The sequence below is a fragment of the Notamacropus eugenii genome, chromosome 2 (genome assembly GCF_028372415.1).
Source record: "Notamacropus eugenii isolate mMacEug1 chromosome 2, mMacEug1.pri_v2, whole genome shotgun sequence".
Taxonomy (NCBI): Eukaryota; Metazoa; Chordata; class Mammalia; order Diprotodontia; family Macropodidae; genus Notamacropus; species Notamacropus eugenii.
The window spans coordinates 145,911,798-145,931,500 of record NC_092873.1 but is presented as its reverse complement, the minus strand read 5'-3'; the positions used below and the strand labels follow the sequence as shown (position 1 = coordinate 145,931,500).

At 36.1% G+C, this 19,703-nt stretch overlaps 1 protein-coding gene across 4 annotated transcripts in view; it reads right to left on the bottom strand.

Moving 5' to 3' along the window:
• Positions 1 to 19,703, bottom strand: part of MYO6 (myosin VI) — a 226,644-nt gene that overhangs the window by 90,036 nt on the left and 116,905 nt on the right. For all 4 annotated transcript variants that reach the window (XM_072642643.1, XM_072642644.1, XM_072642645.1 and 1 more), the window contains exons 8-10: positions 13,947 to 14,002; positions 8,900 to 8,997; positions 2,119 to 2,283 (exon numbers count right to left, since the gene is read on the bottom strand). In XM_072642643.1, the coding sequence (XP_072498744.1) occupies positions 2,119 to 2,283; positions 8,900 to 8,997; positions 13,947 to 14,002 (319 nt within the window). The remainder of the gene's footprint in view (positions 1 to 2,118; positions 2,284 to 8,899; positions 8,998 to 13,946; positions 14,003 to 19,703) is intronic.

Here is a 19,703-nt window from a genome sequence, read left to right as displayed (position 1 = left end):
ACTGAAATGACTGAACAACAAAGACTCCCTCTACTGACTAGCTACAGTTCATTCTGTGTGTAATCTTGTTGGTGCATATCTGTTTTCATGTGATCTCTCCCACTGGATTATAAGCACCATGAGAAAAAAGGAGTTGTCGTTTCTGGTTCTTTGCACACCTGCAGTTTAATACAGTGCCTGGTTTAATAAATACTAGTTGATTTGACTTGTACTATTACACTTGGTTATGTTATAGGCACTTGTTAACAATGGACTAGGTACTCAACTCTGATTGTTACTAAGTAAATTTAGCTTTGTTAAGTTTCAATAATTTATTTAGGGCTCAAAGCCTGTTTGAAGACCAAATATTTCAAGTAGGGAGCTACAGTAACAGGGAACTTTCAGTATTAGTTTGACAGAGCTATTTTCAGCATATATTGAGGTACAGGGAAAAATAATGGAATGAAATGGATAAATTAACTTTTTAGTTTCCTCTAAATCTGATAATTATGTCTTCTGTATTTTGTTTGGAGTAAATTCCCAGATTTTTGATCATTAACCATTCTCAGATTGTTGACCATTAGCCATTCTCAAATACAAAAATAAAAACACACACTAAAGGAAACTATAAATAATTTGGGAGATTAACTCCTTTTTCATATTATACATATCTATTCAATGACTATGGCTCTGCCTTTAAAACAAGGTAACTGAAATAAAACTATATGGCTAGCTATTTTAAAACCTGAGGAAAAAACAAATATTATTGACATGAACACTGCATTTTAAAATGTTAATTAATAGCTTTTCTTTATTTTGTAAGCCATAACAAGTATATTATTTCACTGCATAGTAAATTTCCAAGGTGAATGTTTCTCTTTAAAAAAAAATTTCTGAATGGAAATTTTTCCTTCCACTTTTTTCTATAAGACATTTGCATTTACAGCTAAAGCCTCAGAAGGCCAAAGTTTTTGCCATCATTTTAACTAACTGGTTCATAACCATATGCTTTCCTCTTTTTCAGCTTTGTAGAAATGTAGCAGATGTCTCCTTGATATACTTGAAAAATTATTTAATAAGTCTGAATGATTCTAATACTTTACTATTTGCTAAAATATGCACTTATTAATTCAAAGGTTGTCACACAGGCATTTATCTCTCTATAATTAGAGATAATATAGATGAAGCCCAGGGGACATAGCTATTGCAGCTGCAGTTTCACCCATCTAAATTTGACTGAGAGACCCTTCAGTCACTGACAGACTCAATGAATCTCAAACACAACTGTAGATAAATATAATCAAAATTACCTTTCATACATTTTCTGGCTACTTTAAAAAAATTTCATAAAAGGCTATGGATGTGATATGAATTGAAGTGTTTGGAAATGATGGATATCACAGAAATTAAAGATGATTCCAAAGAAATAAAACAGCAAAAAAGGAAAACAAGAAATAACCTAAGAGCTAGCATTATCATGGCTCTGACTATAAACATTTTAGGTCTGAATTAGACCAATAATTTGCCTCCTTTAGACATCAAACCATTTTCTCCTCAAATTGGTCAAAGATAAGTTTAAACCAGTATGTTTAAATTATTACATATTCCTAAGTTGTACAACTTGAACAATGTGATTTTTTTACTTGTACATATCCAACATCTTTGCCATCATTTTCAATTTGCAAAACAGAAAACATTCAAATATTTATTTAGTACATATGTGATTCTAATAAAGGGAGTGAGAGTTAGGATAGGGAATAGACCTTAGATTCTACTGGTATAGAGAACATCCAGGTGAGGTAATTTCTTCCACTAATACAAATCGGCACCTTTTCTGAAACGTATAGTCTTAGAGAGTTGCCTAGAACACTAAGAAGTTAAATAATTTCCTAGGATCATACATCCAGCATGTGTAAGTGGCAGAACTTGAACTCAGTCATTACTGATTTGGAAGCCAGTTCTTTATCCATTATTCAATGATGCCTCTCAATTTGATGTTTCTATCAAATTATATTTAAACTGTATATAGTCAGCATTGGGCTAGGATATGTTTGATTTGTGATCCTGAATCCAAATAAAACAAATTGTTCACGTGGTAAAACTGATGTGATCATCAGAAGGATGTTTTATTTTTCTCACCCGAAAATTGTCTGGGGAGCTTAAATGAAGCTTTTCCCTAATATCTTCAGACGCACCAGCACACAGTCTGTAAAATATGTGATAATTCCTTTCTTCTTTGCCTTGAACACAGATCCTAGATTTCTCCAGAAGGTAGTGTGAAACAAATCCACCAACAACTGCATTCTAAACAAAAAGAGAAAATACATTTTTTCATTTTTTTTTTTGAAAATTTATGAAACCATGAATCTCCATTATGAACCAGTTGGATTTTCAAAAGAACGTAACAAATTAAACAAGTTTTAAACCTGTCCTGCTTGAAAACATGTACTTCAGGACCTTCTTCTGTTCTAGTCTTAGCATTTTAAAAAACTGCTACAATGACCCTCTTTTCTTTGCTTTTTTTGGGGAGGGGGAAGAAGTGGTATCATGATTACTAGTTCCCCCTTCCTTCCAAACATCCCTCAAACTTAAAATAAAACCTTTCATATGAAAAAAATCATAATAAAGCAAAACATCCAAATCTACACAGTGGCCATGTTCACAAATCCCTTCCCTGTAAATTCCCCACTTCTCTCTCAGAGAGTAGGTAACATGTTTCATTATTAGTTCTCAGGTGCAAGACACTGGTCCTTGTATTAATTAGCAATCTTAAGTCAAGATAATATCTTTTTTATGGAAATACACATTATACATTAGCATATAAGGAAAATATATAATCGTTTTGATAAATAACAGCTCCCACAATTATCTGTGCATGAACAAACACTCCACAAAAGACCCATTTCAATGCCCCACTGTGGCAATCAATACCGGCAGATTCTGCCATGAGTCTCTGAATAAGATCCTAGCAATGAATTCTGTTTGTCTAAGTCCCAATCTAGCATATTCCCAAGAATATACAGCAGCATGGCTGCTAAGTGACTAATTCTTTGATCATAGTAACTTATGAAATAGGAAAAATGTTTAATGATTCTTAGTCTAGTGTGGCTTCTTTCTGTTTCTACAGTAAATGATGATGGGGGTAGAAAGGCAAGGTGGAAAGAGTTAAAGAAACTCTCTAATTTCCTCCAAATCAAGTTAACATACAAAAAGATAGGAAAAAATGTTGGAAAACCTATTTCTAATGAGGCAGCTAGGAAGCATGCTAGACATGGAGTCAAAAAGACTAAGTTCAAATATGGCCTCAAACACTGATTAGCTGTGTGACCCTGGGCAAGTCATTTCACCTCTGTCTGCCTTAATCTCCTCTCTTGTAAAGTTGGGACAGTAATAACATATACCTGATAGAACTGATAAGAGAATAAAATGAGGTGGTATTTGTAAAATGCTTTGCAAACACTAAGGTATTATATAAATACTATTATTACTAGTATGCCAACTTAAATAAAATAGGACAAAACAGAATTAATTCTTGGGCCTACATACCATGAATATTTTCTTCAAGAAGAGACTACAAAAGCACTGACTTTGGCAAGCAAGAAATATTCCCCCCCACCTCCACACAACACAAATACATAAGCACAACTGACTACACTTGAACAAAGAAGAAAAGACTGGCTACTGACATAGGAGTCATATGCAAATGAGTTGTCTGTGTGAAAACTTGACTAGTTATCACAAAGCTACAAATCAAAGCTAAATAAAAAGGATAAAGATGAGACAATACTATGTAAAATTAAAAAAGCAGAGACTGAAATTCATTGAACTCATATGTGACCATCTCATTCCACTCAAAGAGTTTCTTTGTGCTCAGTCCCTTAACCTTTAGGTAAAAATATGAACTCTTCTCTTTGGTATTTCAAGACATTACACACCTTTCTCCTTCATGCACTCTACAATCCATTCAAATTAGCCTGCTTGCTGTCCTATAAAGACAGTTGGTATCCTCTCAAGCTTCCTCTATCTTGAAACATTAACCATTCCTTTCTGCATGTTCTCTGATTCATTTGGCTTTCCCAATACTACTCTCACCTGGCCACCCTTCTGCCAACTCCTCCATTTTAGTCTTTTTTTGCTGTATCACTATCAATTTCCCATCCCTCAACCATGGTTCTGTTATAGGTCGTCTCACTTCTCTCTTTATACCCTTCTCATTTGGTGACCTCATGTGCTTCCCCAAGGACTGAAAAACTATTTCTGTATGGCTAACTACCAAATCTACAAACTCAATCTAATCTTTCTCCTGAGTTTCATTCCTAAATCTCAAGTTGTTCATTGGATTAATATTTCACTCAACTTAATATGCCCAAAACAGAATTCATCATTATTTACCTCGAAATCACTCTCTTGGGGAGAGCCAAGATGGCAGAAGAGAAGGATGGAACTGCTCTAGTTCTCCCCCCATAACGCATAAAATACCTGTAAAAGATTACTCTAAACAAATTCTACAGCAGTAGAAGCCAGAAAATGACAGAGTGAAACAGATTTCCAGTCCAAGACAGGCCCACAGGAAGGGTCTATCGCACCAGGCTGAGAGCAAAGCACAGCCTAGCCTGGGCCATGCAGCATGGACATGAGTGGGATAGGTTTAGTGAAGACTTCTCAGATTGTAATTCTTCTCCCAGGGGTGAGGTAAGACCTAGAGGCTCAAGGTTACAATATTTTTAGAACAGAATAAATAGTTCCATATAAGGATATAAAACTGTGTAGTATATTAGAGTCTCAATGATTGGATAAAACTTACATAATTCATCGATGTCTTCATTTCAAAAGGGATTGGTTAGATTTTGTGTCTAGAATGTAAGATCATACTCTCAGCTAATGAGGATAATGGTCAGTGGGGAAAGAGGGACTTGTGTTAGGGTCTATATAAATCACTGCCTTTTATTTGTCTTTGGCTTTCCTACTCCAGGTGAACTGGTATAGGATTGTCCTGCTTCTCGAGAATCAAATAAATAAACTTTCTGTCATCACTTTGAGAGGCCTCTGAGTAACTGATTTAAGTGGGGACCTGAGCCATCCCACACAGACAGGACTAGAGCAGGCTTCAAGGCACAGAATCACAGGTAGCAGCTGTGGTTCCCAGATTTCTCAACTCAAAATGCCAAAGACAGCTTCAAGTCACTAAGAAAGCTCTTTCACATGGGTGAGAGGGGAGTGAGGTCTGGCCTCAGCCCTGGCCCCAGGGCAGCAGCAACCACTGAGGCAGCAAATCCACTTTTGGAGCCCTCTGCCTAAAGACCCTGAGGGAATCGAGCAGCTGATCTGGGTCTCAGTCCTAAGAGGCGGTCCTGGGGTGAGGAGGAGCACTGGCATGGTAGAATTGGTGGTGGCTGTGGAGAGGGAACCCTACTGGCAGATCCAGGGCAGAAAATAGTGCTTGTGGTTGCTCACAGATCAGAGTGCAGGCCAGGAGAGAAGTAAACTCCTCTTCCTCGATTGGGCCACCTTAGAGGAATTGAGAACTTACAGGTTCCTAGAGATACATCAGAAAACAGCTGGACAAAACCTCTGAAGCCTAGAGTAGTACACCCTCCACTTGACAAAGGATTCAAAAGTCAAGTAATTGGCTAGGAAAATGCCCTTTTTTGGGGAAAAAAAAATAAGACTACAAAAGGTTACTTTCTGGGTGAAAAGCTATTTTCTTCCAACCTTTCAGATGAGGAAGAACAAAGCATACCATGAGAGGAAGACATCAAAGTCAAGGTTTCTACATCAAAAGCCTCCAAAAAAAATATGCAATGGTCTCAGGCCATGGAAGAGCTCAAAAAGGATTTTGAAAATCAAGCAAGAGAGGTGGAGGAAAAATTGAGAAGAGAAATGACAGTAATGCAAGAAAATCATGAAAAGTGAGTCAACAGCTTCCTAAAGGAGACTCAAAGAAATGCTGAAGAAAATAACACCTTTAAAAACAGACTATCCCAAATGGCAAAAGACGTCCAAAAAGTCAATGAGAAGAATGCTTTAAAAAGCAGAATTGGCCAAATGGAAAAGGAGGTTCAAATGCTCACTGAAGAAAATAGTTCTTTAGAAATTAGAATGAAGCAGATGGAAGCTAATGATTTTATGAGAAACCAAGGAATTATAAAACGAAACCAAAAGAATGAAAAAATAGAAGACAATTTAAAATATCTCATGGGAAAAACAACTGACCTGGAAAACAGATCCAGGAGAGATAATTTAAAAATTATTGGTCGACCTGAAAACATGATCAAAAAGAGAGTCTAGACACCATCTTTCATGAAATTATCAAGGAAAACTGCCCTTATATTTTAGAACCATACAGTAAAAAAGAAATTGAAAGAATGCACTGAACACCTCCTGAAAGCAATTCCAAAAGGAAAATGCCTAGGAACATTGTAGCCAAATTCCAGAATTCCCAGGTCAAGGAGAAAATATTACAAGCAGCCAAAAAGAAACAATTCAAGTACTATGGAAATACAATCAGGATAACACTAGATCTAGAAGCTTCTACACTAAGGGATTGATGGGCTTGGAATATGATATTCTACGGGTCAAAGAAGATAGGATTAAAACCAAGAATCACCTACCCAACAAAACTAAGTATAATACTTCAGGGGAAAAAATGGAATTTTAATGAAATAGAAGACTTCCAAGCATTCCTTTTGAAAAGACCAGAGCTGAGTGGAAAATTTGACTTTCAAATACAAAAATGAAGAGAAACATGAAAAGGTAAGACAGGAAAGCGAAGCCTTAAGAAACTCATTAAAGTTGAATTCTTTACATTTCTACATGGAAAGATCTTACTTGTAACTCATGAGACTTTCTTCAGTATTAGGGTAGTTAGAGGAAAGAAAAAGCTTTTACAATGGAGGAGAAGAGGGAGGAGATGAAAGGAAATAAGTGAGCCTTACTCTCATGGGATTTGGCTTAAGGAGGGAATAACACACACTCAATTGGATATGGAAATCTATTTTACCCTGCAGGAAGGCAAGGGTGAAGTGGACAGGAGAGGGAAGATAATAGAAGGGACAGCAAATTGGGGCAAGGGATAATCAGAAGCAAATACTTATTGTGGGAGGACAGGCGAAGGGAGAGAATGGAATAAATTGAGGGCAGGATAGGACAGAGGGAAATGTGGTTAGTCTTTTACAACATAACTATTATGGAAGTGCTTTGTATTGTTACACATGTATGACCTATATTAAATTGCTTGTTTTCTCAATGAGGGAAGGTGGGGAGGGAGGGAGAGAATATGGAACTCAAAGCTTTAAGAATGAATGTTAAAAATTGTTTTAGCATGCAACTGAAAATTAAGCTATACAGGCAATGGGGTACAGAAATCTATTTTGCCCTACAGGAAAATAGAGGGGAAGGGGAATGGAAGAAGGGTGAGTAACAGAAGAGAGGATAGACTGGAGGAAGGAGTGAACGGGGTGCATGCTGTCCTGGGGTGGGGGGTGGGGAGAGATGGGGAGAAAATTTCGAATTCAAATTCTTGTGGAAATGAATGTGGAGAACTGAAAAATAAATAAATTATATATTTTAAAAAAATAAATCACTCTCTTGTATAAAAATATCCAGTAAGCACAATGGTTCCTCATGTTACAACCTTGAAGATGACCCTCAATTCTTCCTTCTCCCTCATGTCTCACAGCCTATCAGGTGCCAAGCCATAATTATTGCTGCTTCCTTAACATCTCTCACACTGAAGCTCTTCCTTTCATCCACCTGACCATCACTTTGGTTCAGGCTCTTGCCACCTTTCGCCTGGATTATAAGAAAAAGCTTAATTGATCTCCCTGTCTTTGGTTCCTTTCTCTCTATGTTCCCCACAGCTACCAAACAATCTTCCTAGAGCTCATCTGACCATGTCATGCTGCTGCTCACAAATCTTCAGTGGCTCACTATGCACTAAGGATAAAATAAAAATACTTCAGTTTGGTATTTTGTGACCTGACTCAAAACTATCTTTTTATTAGCCTCACGTCACATTTCTTTTCTCTCCATACCGTCTCTATGTCAGTCAAAGTAATCTATTTTCAGTTTCCTGAATGTGGCATCCCATCACTTCTTTCTGTACCTCTGCACTGTGATGAACTAACCACTCCCACTTCTGCTTCTTAGAATCTCTATCTTCATTCAACACTGCATTTATGTGCACCTCCTATGAGATAACATTCCTTTTTTCCCCAACACTGTTAATGATCTCTTCCTCCTCCTCAAGTTACCATGCTTCTCAGCTGACAGATTTTTCTCTTCAACAAAATGTAAATTGCTCAAGGGAAGGACGTTTTCTAGGATTTTGTTTGCAATTAACGTAGTATCTTCACTATAACAGGTACTTAATACCTTCTTGTTGAATTAAATTAGTGCCATTAACAGAAATAGCAAAGGGGAAACAAGTTTTGAGAAAAACAAAATAAGCTCAAGATTTTCACATTCTGAAGAACATAATAGATAATTTAACTGTCTGTAATAATAACAAAATCACTAATGATGCTAATAGCAAATACAACTGTATATGTCACTATGAATTTTCAGCATTGTAAAAAAAAAGAGGATTAGTGCAAGTTTGTTTGTTTTATTTTAATGAGTTTTAATGTTACCTAAAACACTCTGGGGTAATATGATAATGCCTACTCTTAAAATGAACTTTACCATGGGTTTTCTGAAGTTCATAATAAAATTATTTGGTGCTCTCAAATATATGTGAGGGCAAAGAAGGTATTCAATAGAAGTAATAAAGGCATTATTATAGCTATTTTCCATGAATACAAGCATAATCTTTGCCTAAATTTATCATGAAATGAGGAAGAATTCTAAGTCTTTTAACATCATCATGCTCATCATTAATATACAACAATGTAATACACCATATCCAAAAATGTCCCCTTACCTTTTCATTGAAATGTATTTCAACAAATTTTCCAAAACGGCTGCTGTTATTGTTACGAACAGTCTTTGCATTCCCAAAAGCTTCTAGCAATGGGTTGGCTAGTAAGAAGGATAAAAGTAAAACAATTTCATCAACAGACTCACTTGGGAGAAAATTAAAAATCGCCTAATACCTTTAACCTTACTTAAAATTACACACAGCCGATGCTGCAAAAAAAAGTAGCAATAAAAATTATTTCAAGTCTAAAAGATTGTAATATTATCATTTTTACTGTAATATGGAAAATTTTTAGAAAAAAAATAGGTTACACCAAAAAAATGATTTTTTTCCATCTCTTGCAAATCAAGAAATGACTTCCACAAAAAAAATTAAAGAAGCTCTAAAACCAATAATTCTACAGTTTCAACACACACAAATTGCCTTATAAAGTTTTGCAAACAATGAAATAAGCTTTTCATGGCAAGATAAGGGAAAAAATATTTAATTTGGAACTCCCCCTTTCTTATGTCTTTACTAGTAAAAATAACTTTTAAAATTACCTTCTTTGTGAGACTATTAAAAAGCATCCAATGGAGTGGTGAACTCATCTAACCATTCTGAAGAGCAATTTGGAACTATGCCCAAAGGGCTATAAAACTATGCATACCCTTTGGCCCAGCATTAACATTACTAAATCTGTACCCCAAAGAGATCAAAGAAAAAAGAAAAGGACCTATATGTAAAAAAATATTTATAACAACTCTTTTTATGGTGACAAGAACTGGAAATTGAAGAGACACCCATCAACTGGAGAATCTTTGCACAAGTTGTAATATGTGATTGTGATGGAATGCTACTGTGCTTTAAGAAATGACAAATAGCGTGCTTTCCAAAAAAAAAAAAAAAAAAAACCTGGGATGACATACATCAACTGATGCAAAGTGAAATGGGCATATCCCATTCGGTAATCTATTACAGTGCTTCAAAACTGCTTGTGCTGAGGCATTCTTCTTGATGCCATTTAATGCTCATTCCTTAGTCTATCTATAATGGAATGGGGAAATAATTGGCCTCTCACCACCTTTGCAAACATTTCTCAGTCATTTTGCCTATTAGTTTGCCTAAGTGATGTAATCATTTAACCTTTTCTTAAGAGGTTCTATTTTTAACCTTTTCAATCTTCAGTTTGTCTTCCTTACTGCGTCCTCTAAAATCATTCTCTTTTTATTTACCAACTTTTTAAGATCCCAAAATAGTAATTTAGTAAATTATAAAAAATTCATAATTAAAATAAAAAATATTTTAGTTTATACTCCTGAAAATGCCCTCACTGTAAATACAACTTGTATAAATTCCCTTAAAGGTATATTTCAAAAGCGCCTAAGCTTTTTATATTAATTTATTAATTTAAATTATTATTCAATTTATATTAATAATACTAAATGCCAACAATCACCTGGAACATAAGAAGCAGCCCTGCATAGTGGATATGACAACTGGACTTGGAATAAGGAAATCCTTGATTCAAATCCTAAGACATTTACTAACTGTGACACTGGACAACTCACTTAACCTCTGTGTCTCAGTCTCACCTATAAAATGAGGGGGCTGGACTCAAAAGCTTTCTAAGGTCCTCTCCACTCCTAACTATAATCCTATGAAAAAAGACTTGACTAAAGAGTCTGAGAAAACTATTTTTGTGGAATTCAACTTTATTTACTAGAGACTTAATTTAACACTGTGTAATGGTAATTTAAATGGGAAAATCTTTCCCACTCACTGGTGGGCCCATGTGACCTGCCTGGGTCACATGGAAGCCTGAGTCACATGAGTCTGTCGAAGAAAGCTTTTTCACAGGTGCCGAGGGGGGTGGAGCAGGAAGGGTGGAACAAGAAGTCTCTGAGCTAGAGCAGAGCTGGGAGGAGGTTGATCAGAGCAGTAAGAACTGAGGGAGAGAGATGAGGCAGACAGCTAGACTCATCAGTGATTGCTTCTTTGTGGGAAGCCTAGCAGGGGGAAGTCTTGGGGATGGTGTTTTCCTCTGCATTGTTATTGTGTATAGTAACAAAAAGTTACTATGATGGATTTGACTTTCTGGTGTCTGAATAAATGTTTTGGTTCTGTCTTCCATGTAGAGAGTCTTTTGTACTTTATGATCCAGAATTGCACCAGGATACTCATGGTTGCTGTAGGTGCTGTGAATATCTCCTTGGCGCTACACACTATCAAATCACAATCTTGTGAAGACTGAATTCTCTTGTCAAATATTAAAAATAAATATTTTGTTACTATCCTTTAATATATCAGACACAAAGGCACCCTCCTTAGGACATTAAGGCACTTGAATTGTGTAGCCCCATTCCGCATGAAAGTAGGCCACACAGGTATAAGTGGTTAAAACAAAAACTGTCTTAAAAAGGTCCGACTTAATTCAAGTACTGGAACAGAGACTTGGTTCTACACTATAATGTCAATCTCCAGAATCTAAGAAACATAGAAACACTGTTAAAGTAAAGTTAAATATAAGTTGTCCAGTAATTAGCAGACATTTTTATTTCCCTGACTCTTTTTTGTAGAAGTCATATCGCTGGCAACAATGTCACCAAATAATGAGTGAACCAAAAGCTTCCCACTGGTATCTATTATATTTCTTTTGGTTTTTAAGAACATCTCATGTAATTTATAAAAATATATGAACTTAATCATTTTTCACGTCTTTATTTCAGGACCACATATGATACTGTCTTGATAACATATGGCTAATTTTTGTTTTTCCCCGGGTACTACAATTCATGTTTGTTGTTTTGTTTTATTTTTTGCTTCTAGAAATCTTTACTGAACTGAAGACATAAGAGAGCCAGGAATCCTTTGTCTAGAAATTGACAGATACAGCTTCAATCTGTCTATGATCTATAAGCAAACAGTAATTTTTCCAGGAGAAAAACATGGGAAGAGTGCTAAAAGTTCTTTATAGTAGAGGTGACTCAGGCAATGAGGGAGTCTTTATGCCATTTTAGCTTTATTTTTGCATAATCTTACTATTCTAGTTACGTGTTAACAGACTCAGGCACAGTAGTAATACTTAGGGCCACGGTAAATTAACAAGGAAACTGGCCACATTTAATCAGAGACATTCATTTTAAGGATAAAGATAAACAAAAAGCTAATTATGAGGGAAAAGATGTGAAACTCCACTGATTTGGGACAGTTTAAGGAGAATTTTTTTTAATTTTAAGGAAAAAGAGCTTATAATAAAAATAACCATAGTATTTATAAAGTACTTTAAAGTTTTCAAAGGATCTTACAAATATCTCATCTGATCCTCACCACAATAACACAAGGTAGATGTTGTTATTATTCCCGTTTTACAGTTGAGGAAGCTGAGACAGAGGTAAAGTGACATCCAGGCTCACAAGCTAGTAGGTATATGAGGTCACATCTCACACAGAACCGCAGGTCTTTCTGACTCCCAGTTCATCATTCTATCTATTTAATCACTGCCCACAGCGATTACTATGCCCAAAAGCAATCACTATTGAGAAGATGTCAACAATTCCTCCCAATTAGCACATGCATGGCAGACAAGCCAGCTTAGTGGAAATATTAAAGCACTCTGAGGGAGAGACAGCATGTGACAAACAAGTCAAACTACCTCCATCTTCACCACCACCTCCTTCTTCTCAGGTCCTGATGAAGGTGACCCAAGACTCTGAATCCAATTAGAAGTGCTCTCCAGACCACTGGGTCTCAAAGCCACCATCCAGGGAAACAAATTCTGGACAGGACCTAACAACTCCTCCTCCAGTTCCTGCAGACCTGCCCCTTCAGCAGCTACAGTTACTGAAGACCCGGAAAAGAAGGTTTTCTATCAAAAGTTCTTGGCACTGTCAAATGGTTCATCAGAGATGGATATGATCTTATCAACAGAAATAACATTAAAGAAGATAAGACACATTACCATTTGCTTTTCTGTTGTACAGTAAGGACTATAAGATTTTTGATTTGAAGCTAACCTCTCTTGTTTCCTTACCCATTAGAATTTGAACTCTTTAAGAGCAGATATTATCTTGTTTTTCTATTGTAGCTCCTGCATAGGATTTTGCACGTAATAAAAACTTAATAAATGCTTTTTCATTCATTTATTCATTCACCTGAAAGTCACAAGATAATTAATTTTGGCTACAGCAGTTCCCAAATATCACCTATTACATTATAGAGGGACAGTAATTTGCTCACATAAAAGAAGCTCACACTGATGAGATTAAAAGTTTTTTAAATACTGAAGCATTTTATTTCTTAGAAAGTTTGCTCAATTAATACAAAATTCAAAGGGTACCTGATACTGTATTTAATAGAACTATAAAGGAAAACAAACCAGAGACATGTCTGAGTCTCTTTAAGAAAACAATCCAAAAATCAAATGCACAAAATATTATATTATTGAAATAAACAGAATATTGCATTATTGAAATAAACAGTACTTAATAAATGCTGGATATGTAATAATGTTGTGAAAGGAAATTCAATATTTTCCATACTTAGTCAATGTGGAAATAAGCACTTGACATGACTTATAGAAGGGAATAGGGAGTTAGGATTTAAAGAGGACGGAGAATAGCTTAAGGATGGAAAATGTTCACCTTTCTAACTAATAATCTGTTTTGGTTAAAAAAAGAAAGTAATTGCCATAGTCTCAAAAGGAACATCAACTTAATAGTTTTATGACTATTATCAACATTTTCTAAGAAAGGATTTAAACCATTTATCTTTATTAGTTAATGAAGGACATAAAAGTAGCATTAATATGGAACCCAGATTAAATTAACTTATGCATATCAGTCTTAAAACTCTAGTTATGTAAAAAAAAATAAAATAAAATGACCAAATATTTCACACTTTGATTATTACTTCAGTGGAAAACTACCAAGAAGTCATTCTCTCCATTAAAATAAAATAAAAATATCTTCCATAATTCTTACACTAAATGGCAAGAGGTAAAGATTCCACTAAAGTTATTTTTAGTAAATGTCATACAATAAAAACTGAATTCAGTTTTTTTAAAAAGTACCTTCCACAATTCTATCATCAATATCTTGGCCTGTACCATAAGACTCGGTGAGATATCTGTTTAAAAAAAAAAACAACACAAGAAATAGTATTTAGATAACAAAAAAGCTATATTCATAATTATAACATTGTTAATGCATTTAAAACTAAAACTCAGATCATGAAAAATGAAAATTATAAATGAATGATAAATGATAGTGAATTTGAAGATTATGATTTTTGTTTTGGTCATATTAAATTTGATAACCCCTACTAAAAATAGGTAGAAGTGCAATATAGCTTCTGAGATACTACAGTGCAGTGAGAATATAATGGTAAGGGAATTTGAAGATCCCTGCCCCTTTAATAGGTCCATGTGACCTGCTTTGAGTTCTAGCCCAGCCCATAGCTTGAATCATAAAACCATGGTGGCAGCAGTTTGATGAATGGGTGGAGCAGGAAGGGTGGAGCAGCAAGAGTGAGGTGGAGCTGGGAGAGAGGAGGCAGAGCAGGTGGAGTGAGAGAGGGAGTGATTCTGCCTAAGGGAGTTTGTGGGTAGGCCTGTCCGAGGGAAGGCTTGGGGGTAGCTGAGAAGAGTTAAAAGTCATTCATAGTTGATAATGACACAATATTGCAGTTACTGTGCATAATGCTCTCCTGGTTCTGCTCATTTCACTTTGCATCAGTTCATGTACATCTTTCTAGGTTTTTCTGAAATATTCTTGCTCATCAATTCTTAAACCACAATAGTATTCTATTACATTCATATATCACAACTTATTCAGCCATTCCCCAGTTAATGGGCATCCCCTCAATTTCCAATTCTTTGTCACCACAAAAAGGGATGCCATAAATATTTTTGTGCATGTAGGTCCTTTTCCCTTTTTTATGATCTCTTTGGGACATAGACCTAGTAGACCAAGGCATATGCACGATCTGACTGCCCTTTGGATATAATTCAAAATTGTTCTCCAGAATGACTGGATCAGTTCATAACTCCACCAACAGTGCATTAGTGTTCCAATATTCCTACATCCCTACTAACAATTATAATTTTCCTTTATTTGTCATATTAGTCAATCTGAAAAGTGTGAGGTGGAAAAGTGTTTCAATTTGTATTTCTCTAATCAGTAGTTCTTCCCTCCTTTAGAAGAATCATTTTATTCCTAGAACAAGAAAGGTACTCTTTAAACCCTCTCATTTTATTCTTAAACAAAGAAATAAGGTTGAATTTAATATACTTACTTGGGAACATTTTTTGGAAGGAAAACAAACAACCTGATCCCTTTCTACCTTTCTAGACTTTGCTCTCTCCTGTTCTTACTCTATTATCCAGAGACACTGGCCTTTTTGCAAATCTTGGCACTCAACACTCTATCTCCCAACTCTGCACTTTCACTGGCTGTCCCCCAAGTCTGGAATATTTTCCTTCCTCATTTCTACTTCCTGGGCTTGCTTCACCTCCTGCAAGAAATCTTTCTTGATCCCTCTTAATCTTAAGATTCCTTTCCTCTGAGATTATCTCCAATTTATTCTATATATAAATATGTATACATCTATATCTGTATATTGTCTCTGTACATAGTTGTTTGCATATTCTTTCCACCATTAGAATATGAACTCCATGAAGGCAGGGACTCCTTCTTGCCTTTGTTTTTATCCCCAGTGCTTAGTCAAGTGCCTGGCTTATAGTAAGCACTGAAATTTTTTTTTTAATTATCAAGAGATAGTTAGGTGGTACAGTACACTGGGCCTGGAGTCAGGAAGACTCATCTTCCTGAGTTCAAATCTGGCCTCAGATATTTACTAGATGTGTGACTTTGGGCAAGTCACTTAACCCTGTTTACATCAGTTTCTCATTTGTAAAAATGAGTTGTAGAAGGAAATGGCAAACTGTAATGTTAAGTGAATTTGAAGATCTTCCCTGCCCTTTAATAGGCTCCTGTGACCTGTTTTGAGCTTTGGACCAGCCCACAGCTTGAATCACATTAAGCCCATGGTGGGATTAGTCTGCTGAATGGGTGGAGCAGGAAGACAAAGTGAGGTGGAGCTGAGAGAGAGAGGAGGCAGAGCAGAGCAGCTGGCATGAGTGAGAGAGGGAGTTATTTTGCCTAAACGAGCTTGTTTGTGGGGAGGCCTGATGGAGGAAAGGCTTGGGGATGATTGTGCTCCCTTTGTTGATAATGTGTACAAACTTTGTTGTTACCATGGTGGCTTTCTAGTATCTAAATAAATATCTTGGCTTTGTCTTTGAGGAAGACAGTTTATATTTTGTGAATTGACCCTGGAAATACACATGCATATCCACAGCAGCTGCTGAAGGTATCACGTTGGTGATACAGAGAAGAGTGTTGGCTCTGAAGTCATAGGACATTGGCTCAAATGCCACTTCTGATCATTTCTGTGATCTTAGACAAATTACTTAACTTCTCTGGGCCTCAGTTTCATAATCTATAAAATGTGGGGAGGAGGGTAGATCAGATGGCTTCTAAAGTCCCTTCAAATTCTAAATCTATAATATCATGATAATGCATTCCTTACTACTCCCCGAATCCTCCTCCTACCTCTCAACACCTCCTTCTTTATCTCCATCAGAGTCTAAGGCTGTACTGGCATATTTGAATCAGGCAATATGGTAAATCTGACCCAATAATATTTCAACACATAAGCAAAAGTCAGCTGCAAAAAAAGCACGTTGCCACAATCAAAGATCAAACTGCTAGAAAGGCAACCTTAGTGAGATAAATAGAAAATCTGTCAACATTCCCTTATGACTACCTATACTCAGAACCAAAAATTCACCCCCTCCCAACAGGCATGGTGCCTTAAGCCAAAGAACGATCAATCTTGGATGGACTTTTCTTTTCCTGTGAGGCAATGGGGTTAAGTAACTTCCCCATGGCCATACAACAAGTAAGTGTCATGTGTCTGAAGCCGGATTTGAACTTAGGGCTCCCTCACTCCAGAGCCAGTACTCTATCCACTGTGCCACCTTAGATTCACTTGTACCTATACTTTCCCCCTGGTGTCAATACATAGTACTTCATCTATGTCACAACATTCTGGCAGCAGCCCACAGGAAGCATATTCTAGGGCTTATACACAGGTACACAAAAATTTTGCTAGATCTTTGTACAAAACAGTGCAGGTCAGCATTTCTAGTTATGATAAGTTTATATCCATGCCAAGGACCCTGGGGGGCAACCTCTTAGACTCTGCTGCAACAACTGCTGATTCATCCCATACTATCACCTATCTTGGATGACAGCAAAGCTACATACTATCACAAATTCATCCTGGTTCAAGAAACTGGATGCCATTCTGGTGGTTAATAGAGACCATGACTAGGACAATTTACATACCATGTGTGTTATCACCTACTACAGCAAAGGCCATTTGCCTCGTCATGGAGGCAGTTTTTCAGTTCCACAACCTTTCTCTTCTTCTCTCTTCCTACTGCCACTATTTTACATATTACTGCAATTGTCTCCTGATATTAACTACTTTTCCCCTTTTCACCCTCCTCAATACCACTGACAAATTAATCTTCTCTGTACATAAATATGACCAGGCTCAACCAATTCAGCAGCTACCTACAATTTAGTGAATAAAGTTCAAACTCCACAGTCTCACATTTAAAACTCACAGTCTGGTGCCATGTTACTTTTCCAAGCTTTCCTCATGCTATTCCCTCTATGTTCCAGCCTAACCAGACTGCTCCATATACATATTTTTGTACATACCTATCTTTTTCTTCTTTCTCTGGCCTTTTTAGGATATATGCTAGGTTATAGTATCAGTGGGTCAAAGGGTAGGCACAATTTAGTGACTTTGGGGTCATAATTCCAAATTGTTTTCAGGAAATAATGACCAGTTCACAACTCCATCACCAATGCTTTTAATGTGTGCCTATTTTTCCATGTTTCCTCAATTTTTTTTAATCTTTTCCAGTGTTATGGTTGTTCTACAGGAAGCCTTGCCCAACCCCACTTACTTCCAATATTTTCTCTGGTTTAATTGTTTCCTATTTATCTTGTATATAACTTGTTTGTACGTATTTGGTTTTTGCCTCCCCCATTAGATTGTGAGGTCTTTGAAGGCAGGGGCTGTTCTCTGCCTCTTTTTGTATCCCCTAGCATTTTCACAGTGTCTGGCACTTACTAAATCTTTACTGATTGATTGAATTCAGAGCTACTTTAAATTGCATTTGTTCTGTTGTGATCTTTAGCTTTTTTCAATGGTTGGTGAGAGCTTAGATTTCTTCCTTTGAAAAAATTCTTGTTCTCATCTTTGACAATTTATTTACTGGGCAATGATTCAGTTATAAGTTTGCATCAGTTCCCCATATAGCTTGAAAATGAGGCCTTTATCAGAGAAACCTGATACTAAGATTTTTTTTCCCATTTACCTTTCTTCCCTTCTAATTTCAGCTTTACTGGTTTTGTTTATACAAAAACTCAGTTACTGCATGCAATCAAAATTTTCCATCTTATCCTCTGTGATTCCTTTCTATTACCTGTTCGATCATGAACTATTCTCCTACCCATCACTTGGAGACAATGAATGTTAGTTATGGTGACATCTATTAAAAATATTTTAAATATTTAAATTATATGAGCAAAATTATACATTTTATCTTATGTGATCCTCTCTATCTTGTTTGTTTGATCAGAAAAATAGCAACCTTCAAAGTAGTATATACATATAAAACATATAGTAATCTGAAGCCTTTAATAAAATTAACTTTTTGTTAATAAGTACCTTTAACTACAATCCAATACCAAAGTTTCATGATTCCACAGAAGTGACTCTGTATTGTCTAAGGGCTATTCAGTGCAACACAAAGTTCAGGCTCTAGGCGTTGAGTTCAAGGCTGACTACAATGTATCTTTCAGCTATGGCCCAGCCTACATTCAGAGTCTCATCACCAAAGTGCTGCTACTAGGTAATAAAATCTTAGCCAGTACAATTCTTAAAAACTGACTAAAGAAACTGACTGGCCAGGTCTTCCTGACTGTGTAGTATTAGCAGTCTAGCTGCCCTTTTAAATGCACAAATGTGGAGCAAACTCATTTACAAGTCTGAATGTGACTTCCCTTTCCCTCTCTGCCAAAGCCAGCTAAGATAATTCTATTTTGAGAAATATAGATGTCTATACTAATGTAAAATACAAATACTCAAAAATTTTTGAATATCAGTGTTAAAATGTCCCACCGTACAGCTGAGAAAGAATAAAAAAGAGCACACTGAGAAACAAGATTTGAAATAGAAAACCAAAATTACACACCTAGAGGCTATTCTTATCTTTACTATTATGTTATGACTCTAATACAAGTACTGCTCAAAATTACTGTTTCATAAAGAATGCTAAAGTTTATTGCTAGGTCCTAAAATATGTGTAGTCACTTGCCTAAACCAATAGAATGCCACTAGACACTATAAGGGTTGTAGCAGGTACCCTGTCCTGAGAGTACTTGGACCTTAAGTGTAAATATTAACAACTCAGCAGAGGAGGAAGTCTCTTGATACTTTGCTCTCCTCTAGGTTCCTTTCAAACACAAAACTTGCAGCAAGGAAGAACTGACAGTTTTCTACACAGTAAAAAGGAAACTAAGGGTGAAACAACAACAATCTGCCATTACAAAATTCTTTAAAAACAATTATATAGTCATTTCCTAGTATGCAATGAAGAGCGGAAGCTTAAAAAATTTTTTTAAATTTTTATGAGCATTGCTCTAAATTCAATTTAATTCAAATATTTATTAAATATCTGTTAGCA